A 25,086-nucleotide genomic window follows, 5' to 3' on the forward strand; every position below is an offset into this window, starting at 1 on the left:
ATTCCCACAAATCCCATCAAAACCCCAAAATACCTATTTTCTTTTCCCATTTTCCCATTTTTTTCCCAATTCTAGGCATTTTATCCCCACAAATCCCCTCAAAACACCCCCAAAATTTCTCATTTTTACTATTTTCCCATTTCCCCCCAATTTTACCCATTTTTATTCCCACAAATCCCATCAAACCCCAAAAATATCTATTTTCTTTTCCCATTTTCCCATTTCCCCCCCAATTTCAGGCATTTTACTCCCACAAATCCCACCAAGACACCCCCAAAAATTGTGATTTTAAATATTTTCCCATTTTTTTCCCCAATTTCCCCCATTTTAATTCCCACAAATCCCATCAAAACCCCCAAATTTATCTTTTTTTTTTAACAATTTCTCCATTTCCCCCCAATTTCAGGCATTTTATTCCCACAAATCCCACCAAGACACCCCCAAAAATTGTGATTTTAAATATTTTCCCATTTTTTTTTCTCAATTTCCCCCATTTTAATTCCCACAAATCCCATCAAAACCCCCAAAATATATTTTTTTACCATTTCCCCCCCAATTCCAGGCATTTTATCCCCACAAATCCCCTCAAAACACCCCCAAAATGTCTCATTTTTACTATTTTCCTATTTCCCCCCAATTTCCCCCATTTTTATTCCCACAAATCCCATCAAAACCCAAAAATATCTATTTTCTTTTACCATTTTCCCATGTTTTCCCCCATTTTTCCCCATTTTATCCCCACAAATCCCACCAAGACACCCCCAAAATTTGTCATTTTTACTATTTTCCCATTTCCCCCCAATTTCACCCATTTTAATTCCCACAAATCCCATCAAAACTCAAAAATATCTATTTTCTTTTCCCATTTTCCCATTTTTTCCCCAATTCCAGGCATTTTATCCCCACAAATCCCCTCAAAACACCCCCAAAAATTTGTCATTTCTACTATTTTCCCATTTCCCCCCAATTTCACCCATTTTAATTCCCACAAATCCCATCAAAACCACCAAATACCTATTTTCTTTTACCATTTTCCCATTTTTTCCCCAATTTCAGGCATTTTATCCCCACAAATCCCACCAAGACACCCCCAAAATTTGTCATTTTAAATATTTTCCCTTTTTTTCTCAATTTCCCCCATTTTAATTCCCACAAATCCCATCAAAACCCCAAAATACGTATTTTCTTTAACCATTTTCCCATTTTTTCCCCAATTTCAGGCATTTTTATTTCCATAAATCCCCTCAAAACACCCCCAAAAAATTGTCATTTCTACTATTTTCCCATTTCCCCCCAATTTCACCCATTTTAATTCCCACAAATCCCATCAAACCCCCAAAATACCTATTTTCTTTAACCATTTTCCCATTTTTTCCCCAATTCTAGGCATTTTATCCCACAAATCCCACCAAGACACCCCCAAAATGTCTCATTTTTACTATTTTCCCATTTCCCCCCAATTTCCCCCCATTTTTATTCCCACAAATCCCATCAAACCCCCAAAATATCTATTTTCTTTTACCATTTTCCCATGTTTTCCCCCAATTTTCCCCATTTTATCCCCACAAATCCCCCCAAAACACCCCCAAAATTTGTCATTTTAAATATTTTCCCTTTTTTTTCTCAATTTCCCCCATTTTAACTCCCACAAATCCCACCAAAACCCAAAAATACCTATTTTCTTTTCCCATTTTCCCATTTTCCCCCCAATTTCAGGCATTTTTATTTCCATAAATCCCCTCAAAACACCCCCAAAAAATTGTCATTTCTACTATTTTCCCCTTTCCCCCCAATTTCCCCCATTTTTATTCCCACAAATCCCATCAAACCCCCAAAATATCTATTTTCTTTAACCATTTCCCCATTTTCCCCCCAATTTTCCCCATTTTATCCCCACAAATCCCCTCAAGACACCCCCAAAAATTGCGATTTTCACTCTTTTCCCATTTCCCCCCGATTTCCCCCAATTTCATCCCCCCAAACCCCATAAAACCCCCCCAAAAACCCTCATGATTTCCTCCCCTTTTCCCCAATTTCCGCCATTTTAGGCTCCATCCAAGAAGCGCCTCCATGTCACGTGACCTGATCCTCGGGCCACGTGACCCGCCAGAATCAGGCCCATCAGCACAATCAGGCGCCGTAAAACCCGTTAATTATTAAACCTAATTAAGCGCTAATGAGCCCTCCTAGCGCTGCCATTGGATGACGTCACCGGTGACCTTTGAACCCGGATGATAAAGGCAGGAATAAAACCCAACCCCAATGATTGGAGAAACAGGAGAAGGAAGAGCCAGAAAAAGGTCTGAGAATTAATTAATTAAGCGTTTTAATTGACTTTCCCCCCCTGTTTTCTGTTTTGTCCCCGCGAAACGTTTTAATGAATCCGTTAATTGAAGGATTTTTGATCCATTTTATTGGGATTTATTGGGATTTTTTGAAAGGGAAACCAGGAAGTTGCTCACCCGGTGTATAAATATTAATTAATAACGCTAATTATGGGGGGAAATCAAGCAAGAGCTGTCCGAGCAGTGATTATTAATGAGCTTTAAACATTTATTAGCGATTATTATTGAGTATTAATTGTGATTCTGTGTCCAACTTCTGATTATTATTGAGGATTATTAATGAGTTTGTGATCTATGCATATATTTTATTAGTAATTATTTATAATTTAGCATCATATTAATGATTTTTATAAATATTAATTATTATTAATAATATTTATTCTTGTTATTAAGATTTTAAATCCTGTTTATTACTATTAATAAGCGTATTAATGATTTAATGTTATATTTGTTAGTCCTAAACTGTGATTTTTAGGTCCAAAAAAAGTAAATTTTTGGTCCAAATTTTTCATTTTTAATCCAAATTTTTCATTCTTGGTCCAAACCTTGATTTTTTTGCTCCAAGATTGTAATTTTTTAGGGATCAAAACAAAAAAATTCGTCCCAAATTGTTTTTTTTTTGTCCAAATGTGTCAATTTTGGTCAAAAAAAAGGATTTTTTGGCTCCAAAATTGTCGTTTCTGTTCCAAAATTGTCGTTTCTGTTCCAAAATTGTATTTTTTTGGTCTAATGAAGGATTTTTTTTGGTCGAAATTGATCATTTTTGGTCCAAGATTGTACTTTTGGGGTCTAAAGTAGGAAATTTTGGTCCAAATTTGTCATTTTGTGGTCTAAACTTGTCATTTTTTGTCCAAAATATTCATTTTTTCATCCAAAATGTTCATTTTTTTGTCCAAACTTCTCATTTTGGTTCCAAAATTGTCATTTTTCATCCAAAATCGGACAATTTTTTGGTCCAAAGTTGTAATTTTTGGTCCAAATTTGTAATACTTTGGTCCAAACTTGTCATTTTTTGGTCTAAAGAAGGAATTTTTGGTCCAAACCTGTCAGGTTTTGTCCAAAATTGTAATTTTTTGGTCCAAACGTGTCAATTTTGGGTCCAAATTTGTATTTTTTGGGTCTAAAGTAGTGATTTTTTGTTCAAATTTGTCATTTTGGTTCTGAAATTGTCATTTTTTCATACAAAAATGGATATTTTTCTGGTCCAAAGTTGCAATTTTTGGTCTAAAGTAGCAATTTTTAGTCCCAAATGGTCATTTTTTGGTCCAAACTTGCCATTTTTGGTCCCAAACTGCCAGGTTTGGTCCAAAATATATTTTTTTGTCCAAAATTGTAATTTTCGGTTGAAAGTAGCAATTTTTGGTCCACAACGGTCAGATTTTGTCCAAAATTGTCATATTTTTGGTCCAAACTTGTCATTTTAGGTCCAAAATTGTCATTTTGGGGTCTAAAGTAGTAGTTTTTTTGCTCAGATTTGTCATTTTGGTTCTAAAATTGTCATTTTTCATCAAAAAATGGATATTTTCTTGGTCCAAAGTTGTAATTTTTGGCCTAAAGTAGGAAGTTTTGGTCCAAAACTTCCAGGTTTGGTCCAAACTTGTCAAGTTTAGTCCAAACTTGTCATTTTTTGGTCCAAACTTGTCATTTTTTGGACCAAACTGATCAATATTAGTCCAAACTTGTCATTTTTGGTCCAAACTTGTCATTTTTTTGGTCAAAACTCATCAATATTAGTCCAAAATTGTCATTTTTTGGTCCAAACTTGTCATTTTTTTGGTCCATATTTGTCATTTTTTCATCTAAACTTGTCATTTTTTTGACCAAACTGATCAATATTAGTCCAAACCTGTCATTTTTAGTCCAAACTTGTCATTTTTTTGGTCTATATTTGTAATTTTTTGGTCCAAACTTGTCATTTTTGGTCCAAACTCATCAATATTACTCCAAACTTGTCATTTTTAGTCCAAACTTGTCATTTTTAGTCCAAACTTGTCATTTTTAGTCCAAACTTGTCATTTTTTTGGTCTATATTTGTAATTTTTTGGTCCAAACTTGTCATTTTTGGTCCAAACTCATCAATATTAGTCCAAACTTGTCATTTTTGGTCCAAACTTGTCATTTTTGGTCCAAACTTGTCATTTTTTGGTCCAAACTCATCAATATTAGTCCATATTTGTCATTTTTTTTGGTCCATATTTGTCATTTTTTTTGTCCAAACTTGTCACTTTTACTCCAAACTTGTCACTTTTACTCCAAACTTGTCACTTTTACTCCAAACTTGTCACTTTTTTGGTCTATATTTGTAATTTTTTAGTCCAAAATTGTCATTTTTGGTCCAAACTCATCAATATTAGTCCAAAATTGTCATTTTTGGTCCAAACTTGCCATTTTTTGGTCCAAACTCATCAATATTGGTCCAAACTTGTCATTTTTCGTCCAAACTGATCAATATTAGTCCAAACTTGTCATTTTTGGTCCAAACTTGTCATTTTTTTGGTCCATATTTGTCATTTTTTCATCTAAACTTGTCAATTTTTGGTCCAAACTCATCCATATTAGTCCAAACTCGTCATTTTTGGTCCAAACTTGTCATTTTTTTGGTCCATATTTGTCATTTTTTTCATCTAAACTTGTCAATTTTTGGTCCAAACTCATCCATATTAGTCCAAACTCATCATTTTTGGTCCGAACTTGTCATTTTTTTGGTCCAAACTCATCAATATTAGTCCAAACGTGTCATTTTTGGGTGCAAACGTGTCATTTTTGGGGCGTAACCTCTGGTTTCTCTCCCGGGGCAGATGGGCAAGAAGTGCAGCACCTTGGAGGTCACCCTCATGGTCCTCTTCTGCCTGGTGGTGGCGGCTGCTTGTGTCCTCATCGGCATCTTGGCCACCAGGGAGCCCACCCCCCCGGCCAGCGGTACTATTAGCATTATTAGCATTATTAACATTATCAGTATTATTAGCCTTATTAATATTATTAGTCATATTATTAGCATTACTCCTGTTGCACCCATCAGGAGAAGACTGAGGGGTTGATGATGATGAGAAAAGATTTATGGTGATCATGATCATCATTATTAATATTGTTATTAATGTTATCATTAACGTTATTACCATTATTGCTGTTATTATTACTGTTATTACTGTTATTATTAATGTTATTACTGTTATTATTCCTGTTGATCAGGATAAGATTAAGGGGTTGATGATGATGATAAAATAAAAGATTTAGGATGATCATGATCATCATTAATGTTGTTATTAATGCTATCATTAATGTTATTACCGTTATTACTGTTATTATTAATGTTATTACTGTTGTTATTAATGTTATTACTGTCATTATTAATGTTATTAGTGTTACTGTTGCTGTTGATCAGGATAAGATTAAGGGGTTGATGATGATAAAATTAAAGTTAAGATTTATGCTGATCATTATCATAATTATTAATGTTGCTATTAATGCTATCATTAATGTTAGTAATGTTACTATTAATGTTATCATTAATGTTATTAATGTTATTATTAATGTTATTACTGCTGTTATTGCTGTTGATCCCATCAATCAGGATAAGATTAAGGGGTTGATGATGATGATGATAAAGATTTATCATGATCATCATTAATGTTGTTATTAATGCTATCATTACTGTTATTATTAATGTTATTACTGTTATTATTAATGTTATTACTGTTATTATTAATGTTATTACTGCTGTTATTGCTGTTGATCCCATCAATCAGGATAAGATTAAGGGATTGATGATGACGATGATAAAGATTTATCATGATCATCATTACTGTTGTTATTAATGCTATCATTACTGTTATTATTAATGTTATTACTGTTATTATTAATGTTATTACTGTTATTATTAATGTTATTACTGTTATTATTAATGTTATTACTGTTGTTATTGCTGTTGATCCCATCAATCAGGATAAGATGAAGGGGTTGATGATGATGAAATTAAAGTTAAGATTTATTATGATCATTATCATTATTAATGTTGTTATTACTGTTATTACTGCTATTATTCATGTTATTACTGATATTATTAATATTGATGGTAATATTAATATAATTATTACTTTTACACTCATCATTGAGGATAAGACTGAGGGGTTGTTGATGATGATAACATTAATTATTAGAATTGTCCCTATTAGTAATGTTATTAGTAACGTTATTAGTATTATCATTAAACATATATAATATAATAATAATATAATAACATATAATAATATAATATATAATGTATATGATGTAATAAGTTATATTATACATAACATTATATAATAATGTAATATCTATAATAAAATATGTAATAGAATAGAATAATACGCAATAGATGCTAATAATATTAATAATAGATTCTTAAATAGTAAGTATTAATAAATAATGATTCATTATTATTAATAATAATGAGAAGCATAGGAATTATGTTTATTCTATACACAACATATGAAATTAAACAGGGCACAATATGAAGAATAATATGTAGAATAATAGGAATAATAGAAATAATAGAAATAATAGAATTATTATTATTATATTATTATTTCTATTATTTCTAATTCTTTCTAATAGAATTATTTCTAATTATTTCTAATAGAAATAATAGTAAAGATAATGATATAAATATAATGAATATAATATTATTTAATAGAATCAATACAGACTATTAATTATTAATAATTACTATTAATAAATTATTAATAATTACAAATCTAGAACTAATAACATCGCAATAAGTGTGAACTAACATCGTCATAGAACCATTCTAGTGACCTGATGACGTCACGATGACGTCACCGTGACGCTAGGACGCCAATTTAACGCCAGGGGGAGCAATTCGGACGCTAATGAAGGCCTAATAATTGCACTAATTATTTCCCCCCCCAGACTTCTCCCCGACCTGCCCCTCCATCCCCATCGCCAAACGCATCGACTGCATCCCCGACCAGGTGGCCACCAAGGTAGGACAGCCCCAATTAATGAATTAATTAATAATTAATAAGCAAATTAATTAATTCCCGGGATCAATCATTCGGGAATAATTGGGTTGAAAAACAATTTTTTTGGGGGATTTTTTTTTAACCCAATTTCCACTGCGGGAGAACTTGGGAATTATTTGCTGATATTAATGAGTAATTGTATTAGTGATTGATAATAATAAAAAATTAATAATTAATAACCTTAATATACAATACATAACAATATACTTATAACAATATACTTATAATAATGAAAAAATGTATTAATAATCATTACTAATAATTATAAGATCAATAATTCTTAATAAAAATGGTCTTATGCAAAATAAAAAGGTAAATAAATTAATGTATTTGTAAGATATTAATAAAGTGATAGAAATGTTATTATAGAAATTAAATGTAAATGATTTAATGAGATTTAATAGATGTGGTATAAATTGTCATTAATTATGTTATTAATTGATCAATGATAATAAAACATAAATAATAATAACCCATAATAATAACCCATAATAATAACCCATAATAATAACCCATAATAATAATAATAATAATAATAATAATAATAATAATAATAATAATAATAATAATAATAATAATAATAATAATAATATCTAATAGTAAATATTTATGGATAACAATAAATAATAATAGTAATAATGATAATAATACATATATAGGAGTATCTAATAATTACATTAATATAACAATTTCATTAATGTTATTAATAACATCATGTCTAATGATACAATTGCAATAATAAAATCTCTAATTAATACTGAGGAATTAATTTTATTCTGCAAATTCAAATGTCATTAATTTAATTGATTGAAGTGTAATGTTAATAATATCATTGATTTCAATTTAATAGACATGAAATGTAAATGAATGGCTGAAGAATAATTAATGAGATTCTATAATAATGAAGAATTAGAATAATATTAATAATAGATGATTATTCTATTTCAATAGTTAATAATTAAATTATATAATATATTATATATTAAATATTATTATATTTAATAATAGTATCAGTAATAAAATGTCAATAATAAATGTAAATAATGATACCAATAATATAAATTATAATGTCAATGATAATAATCGATATTATTATTATTAATATAATAATGATAACTGATGTCAATAATAAATATCAATATAATTAATAAAATAAATAATAGAAATGTAAAATAAATATCAATGGTATTATTAATAATAGGAATAATAACGAATAATGTAGAAACTAATATAAATGGGATTATTAATAATACAAATAATTATGTCAATAATAAACATAATAATATAATTAATAATATAGATAAATAATGTCAATAATAAATATATTATTAATGACATAAATAATAAATAATATCAATAATAAGTATTAATAATATTATTAATTGTATAGATAATAATTAATAATGTAAGAAAAAGTAAAATTAATATTATTAATAATAAAAGATGTAAAAGTTAGTATCAATAATATAAACAATGACAACTAATGTCAATAATAAATATAAATAATTTTATTAATAATGAAATTAATGATGAATAGGGTCAATAATAATGAATATTAATGATAATATCAATATAATAGTATCTAATAATATACTATATTTACTAGTAATAAAGCGGGGGCAGCACTTCCGGGGTTAATTAATCTCCATGATTAATTAATCTCCATGATTAATTAACCCGGGGCTGAGCTGTTGCCCTTTGACCCCTCCACGTGTCCCGGGGACACTTTGACCTTTGGTGGGGTCAGGGCAGGGGGGTCAAAGGTCAGAGGGGAGGGGGAAATGAGGGGGATGAAGTGGAATTAAAGTGAATTTAAAATGAAATTAATTAAAGAAGTGAAATAAATAAATAATATAAATAATAATCAATAACAAAGAAACGAAAATAAAATAGAAAAAAAATTTAAGGAAGAGAAATTCAAAAAATATAATAAATAAAAGGAAGAAAAATGAAAATAAATGAAATAAAAATATATTAAAAATGAACGAAACTAAAGTAAAATGTAATAAAGAATGAAAAATAAAAATATAAAATAAAACCCGAAACTAAACTGCAATAAAAATGAAAATAAAGGAAAAGAAAATATAATAAATGAAATAAAAATAATTTTGAAATAAATAATTTAATAATAAATAATAATTTAATTTATTTTTATTTTTAATTTATAATTTAATTATAATTTAATAAATAAATAATTGTGAAATAAAACGGAATGAAATACAATAAAAAGAAAAATGTAATTTAAAACCAACAAGAAGTAATAAAATCAAAAGAAAATAAAAATTAAAGGCAAAGAAAAAGAAGAAATTACAATTATACTAAAGGTTAAAGTAAAATAAAAACAATCAAGTTGAATAAAAGGGAAATAAAATGGTAAAAAATAAAGGGAAATAAAGGGAATTAAGAAGAAAATAAAAAGAAATAAAATAAAAGTATGAAAAATAAAAATAATACAATAAATATATAATGAAGATAAGAATAAAGTTAAAAAAATAAAGGAAAACAAAGTGAAATTAAAAGAGAAGAAATAAAAATAAAATATAAGAATAAAAATTTAAATATATAATAAAAATAAGAATCAAGATGAAAAATGAAGGGAAACAAAATAAAGTGAAAGAAAAACAAAATAATAATAAAAAATATATAATGAAAATAAGAATAAAGAGAAAAAAAGAAAACAAGATAAGTGAAATAGAAAGAAAATAAATATATAAATAAATAGAAATAAAAGTAAGACTAAAGATAAAAAATAAAGGAAAAAAATGAAGTGAAATGAAAAGAAAATAAAAATATGTTTTAAAATATATAGAAATAAAAATAAGAATAAAGATAAAAAATAAAGGAAAACAAAATGATGTGAAAAAAATTAAAAATATATTAAAATAAATATATAATAAAGATAAGTGTAAAGATTAAAAAATAAAGGAAAACAAAATCAAGTGAAATAAAAATAAAATAGTAGAAATCAAAATATAAAAAAGAAAAATAAAATACTAATAAAATATAATAATAAGGATAAAGATTAAAGGAAAGGAGAACAAATAAAGTGAAATAAAAAGAAAAGAATAAAAAGTATAAAAATAAAAATTAAATGCTAATAAAAATAATAACAATAAGAATAAAGATTAAAAAATAAAGGAAAACAAAATAAAGTGAAATAAAACCAAAATAAATCGAAATAAAAATAAAAATATTTAAAAAATAAACAATACAACAAATAACAATATAATAAACATAAAATACACATAAAAATCACAAGAAAAGAAGAAAACAAAAAGCTAATAAAAAAGGAAAGCGAAAGCGAAGAGAAGGAAAATCCCAACTTCCCTCCGCGGGTCGCTCCGCGGGGCCCGTTTCTCCCTTCCTGTTTCCGCAGCGTCTCTGCGCGCGGCGCGGCTGCTGCTGGAGCCCGCGGAGCGAGGCGGGGCCGCCCTGGTGCTTCTTCTCCGCGGAGCACGGGTACCGGCTGCGCGGGCCGCGCAGCGACACGGCGCAGGGTGAGGCGGCTGCGCGGCCGCGGAGCTTCTCCGGCTGCTCCGCTTGAGCGGAACTTCTTCCTGTGCTTTAGCAGCTCGGAACCTTGTCTCTAAATTAAATTAAATTAAATTAAATTAAATTAAATTAAATTAAATTAAATTAAACTAAACTAAATTAAACTAAATTAAATTAAATTAAACATTAAATTAAATTAAACATTAGATTAATTCCCTTCATTAATATTATTCTAATTATCTTGGTTTCATTTATTTCATGAATTCTATTGTAATTATTTCATTTAATTGATTTTCCTAATTCTATTTAAATTATTTTAGCTCCTTTTATTTATTTTATTCTAATTTATTTTAATTTATTTTATTTTATTTTAATTTATTTTATTTTAATTTATTTTATTTTAATTTATTTTATTTTAATTTATTTTATTGCAAATTATTAATTGACTTCTAATTGACTTATTTTATTCTACTTTATTTACTTTATTTCAATGTATTTTATTGTATTTTAGTGATTGTGCTTTATTTATTTTATCACAATTTACTTAATTCTAATTTACTTATTTTATTCTAATTTATTTCTTCTAAAACATTTGTTTTTATTTAATTTCTTTCTTTATAGTTTGTTTATTTCCTTGTAGTTTATTTATTTAATTGTAATTATTTACTTTATTTTAGTTATTTCAGTTTCCTGTATTTTATTGTAATTGATTTTATTTATTTTAATTTAAATTCTTTATTTTATTGTAGTTTATTACTTTCCTTATTTCATTCTAATTTACGTTATTTAAATTAATTTAATGTATTTTATTGTAATTGAATTTATTTTATCATAATTTACTTAATTCTAATTCACTTATTTTATTCTAATGTATTTATTTTAAAACATTATTTGTAGTTTAATTACATTTATTTACTTTATTGAAATGTATTGATTTTATTGTAATTTATTCACTTTATTTTCAATTAGTTTATTTCCATGTATTGTATTGTAATTTATTGATTTTACCTAATTTATTTTAGCACAATTTACTTAATTCTAATTTACTTATTTCATTCTGATTTATTTCTTCTAAAACATTTATTTCATTTAATTTATCTTCTTGTATTTTTTTACTTTTTATAATTTAATTTATTTTAATTGATTTATTTTAGTGTATTTGTTTTATTGTAATTTATTTTATTTATTTTATTTTTTATTGTGATTCATTAATTTAACTCTAATTTACTTTTTTATTCAAATGTATTTACTTTATTTAAATAAATTTATTTTATATTAATGTATTTTATTGTAATTTATTTTATTGTATTTATTTTAAAGTAATAATATTATTTCTATTTTTATTTTATTGTAATTAATTATTTTCCATGTAGTTAATCCTCTGGTTTTATTTTTTATTTAATTTTTACTTCCTTCCACTTTATTTCTTCATGTGATTATGAAACTTTACATTATTTTACAATATTATTTCCTCCTGTTCTGGTCTGTCCTTTTTTATATAATTTCATTTACTTGATTTTTTAAAAAGCATTTAATTTTAATTTAATTATTTAAAACAATTTAATTTTTAAATTTTAATTAATTTACTTAAATTTACTTAAATTTTATATTATTTATTTGATTGATTTATTTTTCATTTATTTCATTAATCTAATTTATTTTAATTTATTTCCATTCTATTTTAATTTATTTTTATATTTTCTTTTACATTATTATGATTTAAAATTTTAATTTATTTCGTTTTGTTTAGTTTTCTCTTTTTTTAAAATTTTACTTCGTTTTGTTTTGTTTTTGTTTTGTTTTTGTTTTGTTTTGTTTTGTTTTGTTTTGTTTTGTTTTGTTTTGTTTTGTTTTGTTTTGTTTTGTTTTGTTTTGTTTTATTTTGTTTTATTTTGTTTTATTTTGTTTTATTTTGTTTTATTTTGTTTTATTTTGTTTTATTTTGTTTTATTTTGTTTTATTTTGTTTTATTTTGTTTTATTTTGTTTTATTTTGTTTTATTTTGTTTTATTTTGTTTTATTTTGTTTTATATTTTGTTTTTATTTTTTAGTTAAATATTTATTTTAATTTTGTTTAAATTATTGAATTTTCTTTTTCCTTTTCCTATTTTTCTTTTCTTAAATTTGCTTTTGATTTTGAGGTGTTTTCTTTTTTATTCTTTGATTCGATCTGATTGGATTCGCTTCCCCCCCCCCCCCCAGGCTTCGAGGCCACCCTGACTCGCCGCCCCTCCCCCTCCCTCTTCGGCGATGACGTCACAACGCTGCTGCTGACGGCGCAGCACCAGAGCCCCGCCCGCTTCCGGTTCAAGGTGCCGGGGGGCGGGGCCAGGGGGACACACCCCAAACCTCCTCCCTCCCCCCCTTTTTCCCGCCCCCCCTTTTTCCCGCCCCCCCTTTTTCCCGCCCCCCCTTTTTCCCGCCCCCCCTTTCCCTCCCCCCTTTCCCTCCCCCCTTTCTCTCTCCCCCTTTTTCTCCTCCCCCCCCCCTTTTTTCTCCTCCCCCCCCCTTTTTCTCCTCCCCCCCCCCTTTTTCTCCTCCCCCCCCCCTTTTTCTCTGTCCCCCCCCCCTTTTTCTCTGTCCCCCCCCCCCTTTTTCTCTGTCCCCCCCCCCTTTTTCTCCTCCCCCCCCCCTTTTTCTCCTCCCCCCCCCCCCTTTTTCTCCCCCCCCCTTTTTTCTCCCCCCCCTTTTTTCTCCTCCCCCTTTTTTCTCCCCCCCCTTTTTTCTCCCCCCCCTTTTTTCTCCCCCCCCCCTTTTTTCTCCTCCCCCCCCCCTTTTTCTCCTCCCCCCCCCCTTTTTCTCCCCCCCCCTTTTTTCTCCTCCCCCCCCCCCTTTTTCTCCTCCCCCCCCCCCTTTTTCTCCTCCCCCCCCCCCTTTTTCTCCTCCCCCCCCCCCCTTTTTCTCCCCCCCCCCCCCCTTTTTCTCCTCCCCCCCCCCCTTTTTTCTCCTCCCCCCCCCCCTTTTTCTCCTCCCCCCCCCCCCTTTTTTCCCCTCCCCCCTTCCCCTGATTTCTCCCTCCCCCCCAGATCACAGATCCCAAGAAGCCCCGATTCGAGGTCCCTCACGACCACGTGGGACCTTTCACGGGACCCGCGGCCTCCAACCTCAAGTACCAGGTGTCCATCCAGGAAAACCCCTTCTCCATCCAGGTGACCCGCGCCAGCACTGGGAAAGTCCTGTAAGTCACCTTGGGGGGGCTTCTTCTCCATGAAAAGGGGCTTCCTTTGAAGGTTGGAGTGGCTTTAGGTGACCTCTTGGGCAGGAGAACGGGTTCTTCTCCTCCTTGGGTGGATAAACGGGGTGGGAAGAGTCTTTCCACCTCAAATATGGGAGATGGGAGGTGGATCTCACCAGGTTTGGGGTTCACCATCTTCTTTTGGTGGATAAACGGGGTGGGAAGAGTCTTTCCACCTCAAATATGGGAGATGGGAGGTGGATCTCACCAGGTTTGGGGTTCACCATCTTCTTTTGGTGGATAAAGAGGATGGAAAGAGTCTTTCCACCTGAAATATGGGAGATGGGAGGTGGATCTCACCAGGTTTGGGGTTCACCACCTTCTTTGGGTGGATAAGTGGGGTGGAAAGAGTCTTTCCATGTGAAACTTAGAAGATGGGAAGTTGATCTCATGAGGTTTGGGGTTCACCACCTTCTTTTTGGTGGGTAAAGCGGATGGAAAGAGTCTTTCCACCTGAACTCTGGGCGATGGGAAGGTCAATCTCCTTGGTAGCCTCGACTCCCAAATGTCCATTTCCACCTCAACGTCCCTTTTCTGGCCCAGGTTTGACACCTCCATCGGGCCCCTGATCTACTCCAACCAGTTCCTGCAGGTCTCCATCCAGCTGCCCAGCCCCAACATCTACGGGGTGGGGGAGCACGTCCACAAGAGCTTCCGGCACGACCTGGACTGGAAGACCTGGCCCATGTTCAGCCGGGACACGGCGCCCAGCGGGGTGGGGACACGAGTCCTGCCCTTGGGGACACCTAGAGATGGTGGGGGAGGGTTGGGCACCTGGGATGTCCCCCCTGGGGGTTGGTTGGTCCTTCCAGATGGTTTGGGTTGAGTTTGGGTTAATTTTGAGTTGATTTTGGGTTTAATTTGGGTTTAATTTGTTTTAATTTTTGTTTTAATTTTGGGTTTAATTTTGGGTTTGATTTGGGTTTGATTTGGGTTTAGTTTGGCTTTTATTTTGGGTTTAATCTGGGTTTTAATTTGAGATTATTTTGGTTTTAATTTGAGATTATTTTGGTTTTAATTTGAGATTATTTTGGTTTTATTTTGGGTTTAATCTGGGGTTTAATTTGAGATTATTTTGGTTTTATTTTGGGTTTATTTTGGGGTTTAATTTGGGTTTATTTTTTGTCTTATTTTGGTTTTATTTTGCTTTTGTTTCTTTTGGTTTCCTTTTTATTTATTTTTTATTTTACTGTGTTTTATTTTATTTATAGTTTTATTTGGCTTTTTGTTTCAGTTTATTTATTTTAGTTTAGTTCAATTTATTTTAGTTTAATTTAGTTTAGTTTTTTAGTTTAATTTTATTTCAGTTTAATTTAATTTAGTTTAGTTTCATTAAATTTAGTTTAGTTTAGTTTCATTTAGTTTCATTTAGTTTAGTTGAGTTTATTTTTTTTAGTTGAATTAAGTTTAATTTAGTTTAGTTTAATTAAATTTAGTTTATTTTAGTTTGGCTTCATTGAATTCAGTTTAATTTAGTTTATTTTCCTTTAGTGTAATTTAGTTTAGTTTTTTTAGCTTAATCTATTTTAATTTAGTTTAGTTTAATTTAATTTAGTTTAATTAAATTTAGTTTAGTTGTTTAATTTAATTCAGTTTAGTTTAGTTTCATTTAGATTAGTTTAATTTAGTTTAATTTAGTTTAGTTTAATTTAATTTAGTTTAATTAAATTTAGTTTAGTTGTTTAATTTAATTCAGTTTAGTTTAGTTTCATTTAGATTAGTTTAATTTAGTTTAATTTAGTTTAGTTGAGTTTTTTAGTTTAGTTTATTTTAATTTAGTTTAGTTTCATTTAGTTTCATTGAATTCAGTTTAATTTAGTTTAGTTTCATTTAGATTAATTTAGTTTAATTCAGTTTAATTTAGTTGAGTTTTTTTAGTTTAGTTTATTTGAACTTAGTTTCTTTTAATTTAGTTTATTTTAATGTATTTTAGTTTAATGTAGTTTAGTTTAATGCAGTTTAATTTAGTTAATTGAATGTAGTTTAATTTAGTTTAATTTAATTTAGTTTATTTAATTTCATTTCTGTTTATTCCGATTGATTTCAGTTTATTTCAGTTGATTTTGCTTTTATTTCCTTTTATTCCATTTCATTTTCTAAATCTTACTTGAAATCTGAACCTTTTCATCTGAACGTTTCGAGTCTGAAGGTTTCGACCTTGACCTTTTCATCTTGATCTTCTGATTGTTCCTGTCTTGTCCCCCAGAACATGGAGAACTTATACGGGGTCCAGACCTTCTTCCTGTGCCTGGAGGACACCAGCGGGGCCTCCTTTGGGGTTTTCCTGATGAACAGCAATGCCATGGGTAAGGAGGTCTTCTCCACCTTGAGAAGCTCCAGGTGACCCATCAAAGCCAACCCTGGCCTGGGTGATGTCAGGAGAAGGTGACCAGCAGGTCAAGGGAGGGGATTCTTCTCCTCTGGTCCACTCTGGTGAGACCCCACCTGGAGAAGTGGGTCCAGCTCTGGGGTCCCCAACACCAGAAGGACGTGGAGCTGTTGGAGAGAGGCCAGAGGAGGCCCCGGAGATGATGGGAGGGCTGGAGCAGCTCTGCTCTGGAGCCAGGCTGGGAGAGTTGGGGTGTTGAGCCTGGAGAAGAGAAGGCTCCAGGGAGACCTTAGAGCACCTTCCAGCACCTCAAGGACCTTCAGATCCCTCCAGGAGGTGCCTCCAGCACCTGAAGGAGCTCCAGGACCTGTGAGAGCCTGGCCCAGGTTGCCCAGGGAAGCTGTGGCTGCCCCAGCCCTGGGGGTGTTGAAGGGCAGGTTGGATGGGGCTTGGAGCAGCCTGGGCTGGTGGGAGGTGTCCCTGCCCATGCAGGGGTGGGACTGGGTGGTCTCCAAGGTCCCAGACGTGTCAGAAGATGTTCTACCCTGAGCATAAATCAGCAGGTCAAAGTAAATCTGTGTCCTTGATTGACCTGGGGGAGCATGGACATAGTTGGGGCCTAAACCAACAGTCGAGTGTCTGGGGACCTGCTTTGGGTTGGGTTGGTTTATTTTATTCTATTTTATTCTATTTTATTCTGTTTAATTTTATATTTTATTTTTTAATTTATATTGTATTTTATTTTAAAAAACATAATTATTTTATTTTATTTTCAATTTGTATTTTTTAAAAATTTCATCTTTATTTTTATTTTATTTTATTTTTTGGGGTTCTTTGTTTTATTTCATCTTGTTTTATTTTATGGTTTTCTTTTTCCTTTTATATTTTATCATTTTATTTTAATTTAATTATTGTATATTTAAAATTTAGATTTAATTTTATTTTAAAAAAAATTTATGGTTGTTTTGTTTTATTAGTTTGTTTTATTCTAGTATTTTGGGGTTTTTGTGTTATTATTTGTATTTTTATATTATTTTAAAATTGTGGTTTATTTTAGGAATTAGTTTTATTTTATTATTTTGTGTTTTATTTTATTATTTTATTTTATATTATTATATTATATTTTTGTTTTAGTTTGTTTTGTTTTATTTCACTTTGTTTCACATAATTTACTTTCATTTAATTTCATTTATTTCCCTTCACCTTCACCTTCACCTTCACTTCACGTTTCTCTTCCCAGCCCCATTCAAGCTCCAAACATGACCCAGAACTACCCAGAACCCCCCCCTGAAACCTCCTGGGAGCTTCAGCTCCACCAACCCCTTGGTGGCTTGACCTCAACCACCTCCTTTGACATCTCCCCACCATCTTTCTCCTCAACTTCCAAGTTGGTTGAGGTTCAGGTCATGGTGTTGAGGTGATTTTGGTGATGGTTCCTGATTGGTTGGGGTGTCTTTGGGGCAGAGTTCTCGGTCCAGCCGGCACCCGCCGTCACCTACCGCACCATCGGGGGGATCCTGGACTTCTACATCTTCTTGGGAGACAGCCCAGAGGAGGTGGTGCAGGAGTACGTGCAGGTGAGTTGAGGAACCAAAACTGGTGGGTCCTCCAGCCTTGGAGAACCTCAGGGTGACCATGGGTGGGCTCCTTCTGCCTTGACCAAGAATGACCTTTGAGTAGATGATCTGAGTGATGGATCCTCCATTCTTGGAGAACCTCAAACCTCCTTCCTCCTCTCTTTGCCCCATTTTCCTTCCTTCCTCCCTTCCTCCCTTCCTCCCTCCCTTCCTCCCTTCCTCCCTTCCCCACCTGACCTGGCTCCTCCCCTCGGCGTTTCCTCGCAGTTCATTGGTCTGCCGGCTCTGCCCTCCTATTGGTCGCTGGGATTCCACCTCAGCCGCTATGACTACGGGTCCCTGGAGGAGGTGAAGGTGGTTGTGGAGCGGAACCACGCCCTGGGGCTGCCCCACGTGAGTGAGGACGGGAGGCGGGACTTCCGGGGACATCCGGAGAAGTTCATTGGTCCGAGCTAATCAAGGAGAACCAATCAAAAATCCAATCGAAAATCCAATGAAATCAAATAAAAAATCACCTCGAAAATCAAGTCAAATCGAAAATCAAATCAAATCGAAAGTCAAATCAAATCGAAAATTGAATTAAATAAAAGATAAAATATAATTAAATAGATGATGAAATAAATTCTAAAATAAAATTTAAAAGAAATGGAACAACAAACAAATACACCAAAATCAAATCAAATCTAAAATAATAAGCTGAAATCAAAAATCAAATGGAAAAATCAAAAATCAAATGGAAAAATCTAAAATCAAATGGAAAAATCTAAAATCAAATGGAAAAATCTAAAATAAAACGGAAAAATCTAAAATCAAATCTAATGTCAAATGAAGTAAAATCTAAAATCAAATGGAAAATGAAATATAAGAAAATATAAAGTAAAATTGAAAAGAAAAAGCTGAACCAAACAAAAATCAAATAGAAAATAAACAAAAAAGTAACTAAACTCCAAAATCAAATTGAAAAATATAAAATCAAAATGAAAATGAAATATAAGAAAATCTAAAAGAAAATGTAAAAGAAAAAAATGGAACCAAACAAAATCAAATAAAAATAAACAAAAAAGTAATAAACTAAACTCTAAAATCAAATGTAAAAACATAAAATAAAATCTGAAATAAAACCTAAAATAAAATATAAAATAAAATAAAAAATACAATTAACTGAACCCAAACAAAAAATATCTATAAATAAATACATTTTAAAATAAAATCTACTATAATAAAATCTACAATAATAAAATAAAGTTAGAAGTAAAATCTAAAAAAAATTAAATAACATCTAAAATAAAATGTGAAATAAACTGCACAAACAAAAATAACCAAAATAAACCAAATAAACCAAAATACAATAAAATTTAAAAATAAAACAAAATTCAATCTAAAATAACAAATAAAATTAACCAAAGGAAAAAAAAGCCACTAAACCAAATAATGGATAAATTTTGGATAAAATAAAAAAGAAAATCTAAAATGATAAAACCCCTTAAAATAATAAAATAAAACCTAAAATAAAATTAAACAAAATCTGAACTAAAGGCAACAAATATAAAATAAAAAATAAAGAAAAAATCTAAATGAATAAAATAAAATTTAGAATAAAATCTAAGATAAAATAAAATTTGAGATAAAATAAAATGTAAAACAAGATAGAAGAAAAGCAACCAACCATTCCCCCAATTAATTAAACCCTATTTAAAGAAAATCTATAATAATGTAAAGTCTAAAATAATTTTTAAAAGCAAATCTAAAATAATAAAAGAAAGTTTAAAATAAAATGTAAAATAAAGTTGTAAGCAAAGTAAACCAAACAAAAATCAATAAAAATAAACCAAAATAAAATTAAAATTAACTAATTAAAAATTTAAAATAATAAAAAGATTAAAATAATAAAATTAAAATAGTAAAGTTTTTAAAATTTGGAATAATCTAAAAGAATAAAATAAAAATAAAAATTAATATTAATTAAAATTAAAAATGAAATAATATAAATTAATATAAAATAATACAATAAAATAATAAATCAAAATATAAAAGTAATGCAAAATAAAATTAAAAATGAATTAATATCAAATAATAAAATGAAAAATAGAAAATAAAAAATAAAATTTAAATATAATTAAAGTAAAAGAAGATAAAATGAAATAAAATTTAAAAATTAAATAATAGAAAATATTTTAAAAAGTAAAATTAAAAATGAAATATTAGAAAAAAATGACTAATAAAATAAATAATGAGATAAAAAATAGAAAATAATAAGAAATAAAATTTAAAATAATTAAAGTAAAAGAAGATAAATGAAATAAAACTATAAAAAATACTAAAATTAAAAGAAAATAAAATAATAACATAATAAAAGAATGAAAGAAAATATGAAAATAAAAAATAAAAATGAAAAACAATAACAAATAAAATAAAATAATAAAATAAAAAGCACAGAAACAAAATCTAGAAAATAAAATTAAAAATTAATAATAATGAAAAGAAATCAACAAGAAAATGATAACAACTCTCGAAAGAAAAAGACCAATTCTCTAAGTGAATCCCTGGAGAATTTCCAGGAATCAGGAGGTGCCAGAAAGGCCAATGACCACGAGAGAAGAACATCAACCCCAACGACCCCAGGGCCCTGGTTGGGTGACGTGACCACGTCCCCCTCCCCCCGTGTCCCCCCAGGACGTGCAGCACACGGACATCGACTCCATGGAGGGGCGCAAAGATTTCACCTACGACCAAGTGAACTTCAAGGAGCTCCCCGAGTTCCAGAAGTTCCTCCACCAGCGGGGCCAGAAATACGTGATCATCCTGGTGAGGCCCCAGCTGGTTCTTCTCGTGTCAAAGGGCTGGATCATCTGCAGATGGTTTCTAGATGTGGATGGTTTTGGGGATGTGTTTGGGGTTACGTGAGATTTCTGACTGGGCCCCTGGTGGGGTGTGGGTGATTGGTGGAGAGAACCCATGGGTGGTGGTGGGAAGGTGGAGGGAACCAGTAACGGGTGGAGGGAACCAGTAATGGGCAGAGAGAACCAGTGGTGGGTGGTGAGAGGGTGGAGGGAACCAGTAATGGGTGGAGGGAACCAGTAATGGGTGGAAGGAACCAATGATGGGTGGTGAGAAGGTGGAAGGAACCAATGATGGGTGGAAGGAACCAGTAATGGGTGGTGAGAGGGTGGAGGGAACCAATGGTGGGTGGTGAGAAGGTGGAGGGAACCAGTAATGGGTGGGGGGAACCAATGATGGGTGGAGGGAACCAGTAATCAGTGGTGAGAAGGTGAAAGGAACCAGGGGTGGGTGGTGAGAAGGTGGAGGGAACTGGTAATGGGTGGTGAGAGGGTGAAAGAAACCAGTAATGGGTGGAGAGAAGCAACGGTGGGTGGTGAGAGGGTGGAGGGAACCAATGGTGGGTGGAGGGACCCACAGCAGGGTGTCTCCAGCCCCCATCCCCTCTCCCAGGACGCTGCCATCAGCACCCAGGCCCTGGTGGGGGGACCCTACGAGACCTACGAGCGGGGGCAGCGCCGGGGGGTCTGGGTAAATGAATCGGACGGGGTGACGCCCCTGATCGGAGAGGTGAGGAACCCACCTCAGGAACCCACCTCAGGAACCCACCTCAGAAACCCTCCTGAGGAACCCACCCCAGGCTTGGGTTCTTCTCTTGCTTTCAATTTCTAATCTCTTTTTAAAAATAATTTTCTTTTTTTTTATTTTAATGTTTTAATTTGAATTTTTTAATTTTTGATTTTCAGTTTTTCATTGCAATGTTTTCATTTTCATTTGCAATTTGAATTTTTCATGTGAAATGGTTTATTTTGGATTTTTAATGTGAAAGTTTTATTTTTAATTCGTTATTTTCATTTTTAATTTGACTCTTTATAATTTTAATTTTCTATTTGAATTCTTTAATTTGACCTTTAAAATTTGTTTTTTAATAACTTAATTTTACTGTTTTAATGTGAATTAAATTTTTTTCTTTGCATTTTAAAATTTACAGGTTTTATTTTGAATTTTAATTTTATTTTTAAATTTTCATTTTTAGAATTTTCATTTTCTATGTGAATTGTTTATTTTGAACTTTTAAAATTGTTTTTTCATAATGCTTTATTTTAATTTTTTGTGTGAATTTGTTAATTTAAAATGTTTATTTGCATGTTTAAATTTGCATTTTAATTTTTATTTTATATGTTAATTTTTAAAATGTATTTTTGGTCATTTTTTAAACTTGCATATTTATGCTTTGATACTTTTTCTATTTGAATTTTTAATTTGAATTTTTAAATTGGAATTTTAATTTGAAATTTTAAATTGGATTTTTACATTTTCAATTTTAAGGCTAATATTTTAAATGGTAGTATTTCTAAAAACTTAATATATCAAAATTTTGTCTTATAATTTTAAAAATTTTCACTTTTAAAATATTTAATTTAGTTTTAAATTTCCATTTTTATTTTAAATGTAAAATTTATTTTTAATTTTTTAATATTAAATTTACATTTTAATGTTAATCTTGTAATTTTAAATCTTATTTTTCACTTCTTCATTTGAAATTGTTACGTTTAATTTTTAAAATTGTACTTTCTAAATTATAAGTTTAAATGTTAATGTTTAATTTTCATGTTACTGACAATGATTAATATAAATTAATGTTGAAATTCATTCATGATGATTCATCTCGATTAATTAGAGTTAATTAGTCCTGGTTGTTCTTCTTACTAATCGTTAATTAAATTGATTAATTTATATATAATTTTTACGATATATTAAGTAAGTATATACTTATATTTATAATGATATTAATTGGTAATGATGATTGATATTAATTAATAACGGTGATTTGTATTAGTTAATAGTGATAATTTATAGTAATTGGTGATTATGATTAATTAATAATGATAACTGATATTAATTAATAATTACTCTTCATATTAATTCTTAACGATGATTGATTAATAATGATAGTAACTGATATTAGTTTGTAATTAGTCTTCATATTAATTCTTAATGATGATTTATATTAATAAGGATAATTTATATTAATTTGTAATGATTACTCATATTAATTCATAATGATGGTTCATACCAATCTGTAATGACGATTCATATTAATTAATGATGATTGATATTAATTGATAATGACGATTCATATTAATTCATGCTGAAAATAGTACTCATTAATCCTGATATTTCACATTAATATTCCTGATAATTAACATGAATAGTCCTGATAAATCACATAAATAATCCTGATAATTCACATTAATAATCCCAATCAATCACATTAATAATCCCGATAATTCCAACTCATTAATATTAATAATTCACAATCATTAATACTGATCATTCCCCCCTCTTGATGGTTCTCATGGTTTATCACAGAAAGAATCAACTCCCAAGAATCCTAAAGGACATCCCAGGATTGAATTATTTCTGCTCAATTCGAGTTTAATTCGGATTCAATTCGAATTTCCCCCCCCCTTTTTTTTTGTCCCCCCTCAGGTCTGGCCGGGCCAAACGGTCTTCCCAGATTTCACCAACCCCGAGGGCTCTGATTGGTGGGTGCAGGAATGTCAGAGATTCCACCAACAAGTTCCCTACGACGGGATCTGGATCGTAAGGAATTTCCTGCATCTTTAATTATCGGCCCCAAAGGGGGAAAATTGGGAATTTTAGGGCAAAATGGAGGGAAAAGGGCCCCAAATCCTGGGGGGATTTGGAATATTTGGGAAGGGTTTGGGGTGGGATCCTTGGGGTTTTGGTGGGAATCCAAAATGTCTTCAGTAGAAGTGGATTTATTAGATCCATATTTTTAGATTTCTATATTTTCTCGATCTTTATTTAGATTTTAATTATATTTTATTATATTTATTTTCTGAAATGGCATTACTACTAATTATAATTTGTGCCAGACCAGGTTTACAATTACTCCAGGACTTTTCATTTTTAATTAATGCTTCATTTTGGGGAGAGATTAGCAAAGGATGGGAATAATGATTTTAATTATTTGTCATTTATAATGTATATTCTATAATTTATGAGTTATTATTTATTCTTCATTACTTATTACTACTTATGATTTATTATTCACAATCTATTATTATTATCATCATCATAATCATAATTACTATTACTGTTATTGCTATAATTACTATAATTAGTTATTACTACTATTATTACTATTATTTTCTAATTTCCCACTATTTACTATTTATTATTTTCACAATTTATTAATGTATTATTTTCATTATTAGTATTCATTATTTACATTCTTCAATAAGTAATTTTTGTGATTTATTTTGATTCCTTATTTTTTATTATTCACTAAATTAGTTTAAATTTATTTTTATTGATTTATTTTTAAATAACATTTATTGATAACATTTATTGATAACATTTATTGATAAATTGTATTTATTTTTATATTTCTTCGTTTAAATTCTTGGGAATTGTTTCCCCCAAGAGAGGAAAAAACCCAAACCCCAAAATACTGAAATTAACTTTTAATTTGAATTGCATATTTAGGGGTGAAATTATTTCCTTTCAGAATAAGAGATGGGGTAATTTGGGAGGATTTTGGGTTGTTTAATGGAATATTGAAATAATTCTGTGATATATAATAGGTGTTATAACAAATATATAACATAACATATAATATAATACAATATAATATAAAGTAGCTATATATTCTATATTAATTTAATATATATATTTTATATAAAATGTTATAATATGTAATTTATTAAATATTATATAGTATATATTTTAATAGTATGTTACATTATAAATTACATATTATTTACATTAATATAAACATACTATAATATGTTTATAAAGATACATTATTCTTATTATAATATTAATGTTATAATCATAATATTGTAATACGAAATATGAAATTATAGATAAAATTACATACCATAACATGATATTATATATAAGGTAGAACAGAATGTAATAATTTCATATAAAATATGAAATAAAATAGAAGGTAACATAAAATAAGAGAATATGATATGATGTAATGTACCATCCCATATCATACCTTACATATGATAGATATAGATATAAGTATAGATATAGGTATAGATAGATATTG

The 25,086-nt window shown here is 30.2% G+C and overlaps 1 protein-coding gene across 2 annotated transcripts in view; it reads left to right on the forward strand.

The window, feature by feature from the left end:
- Window positions 1-2,199: 2,199 nt before the first annotated feature.
- Window positions 2,200-25,086, forward strand: part of LOC127396245 (maltase-glucoamylase-like) — a 79,994-nt gene continuing 57,107 nt past the window's right edge. For both annotated transcript variants that reach the window (XM_051643864.1, XM_051643865.1), the window contains exons 1-13: window positions 2,200-2,300; window positions 5,144-5,264; window positions 7,254-7,327; window positions 10,743-10,863; window positions 13,061-13,170; window positions 13,885-14,036; window positions 14,637-14,808; window positions 16,300-16,399; window positions 17,887-17,999; window positions 18,267-18,392; window positions 20,673-20,804; window positions 21,450-21,566; window positions 23,490-23,603. In XM_051643864.1, the coding sequence (XP_051499824.1) occupies window positions 2,232-2,300; window positions 5,144-5,264; window positions 7,254-7,327; window positions 10,743-10,863; window positions 13,061-13,170; window positions 13,885-14,036; window positions 14,637-14,808; window positions 16,300-16,399; window positions 17,887-17,999; window positions 18,267-18,392; window positions 20,673-20,804; window positions 21,450-21,566; window positions 23,490-23,603 (1,521 nt within the window). In that variant the 5' untranslated portion in view covers window positions 2,200-2,231. The remainder of the gene's footprint in view (window positions 2,301-5,143; window positions 5,265-7,253; window positions 7,328-10,742; window positions 10,864-13,060; window positions 13,171-13,884; window positions 14,037-14,636; window positions 14,809-16,299; window positions 16,400-17,886; window positions 18,000-18,266; window positions 18,393-20,672; window positions 20,805-21,449; window positions 21,567-23,489; window positions 23,604-25,086) is intronic.

This window comes from Apus apus, unplaced genomic scaffold (assembly GCF_020740795.1).
Source record: "Apus apus isolate bApuApu2 unplaced genomic scaffold, bApuApu2.pri.cur manual_scaffold_36_ctg1, whole genome shotgun sequence".
Taxonomy (NCBI): Eukaryota; Metazoa; Chordata; class Aves; order Apodiformes; family Apodidae; genus Apus; species Apus apus.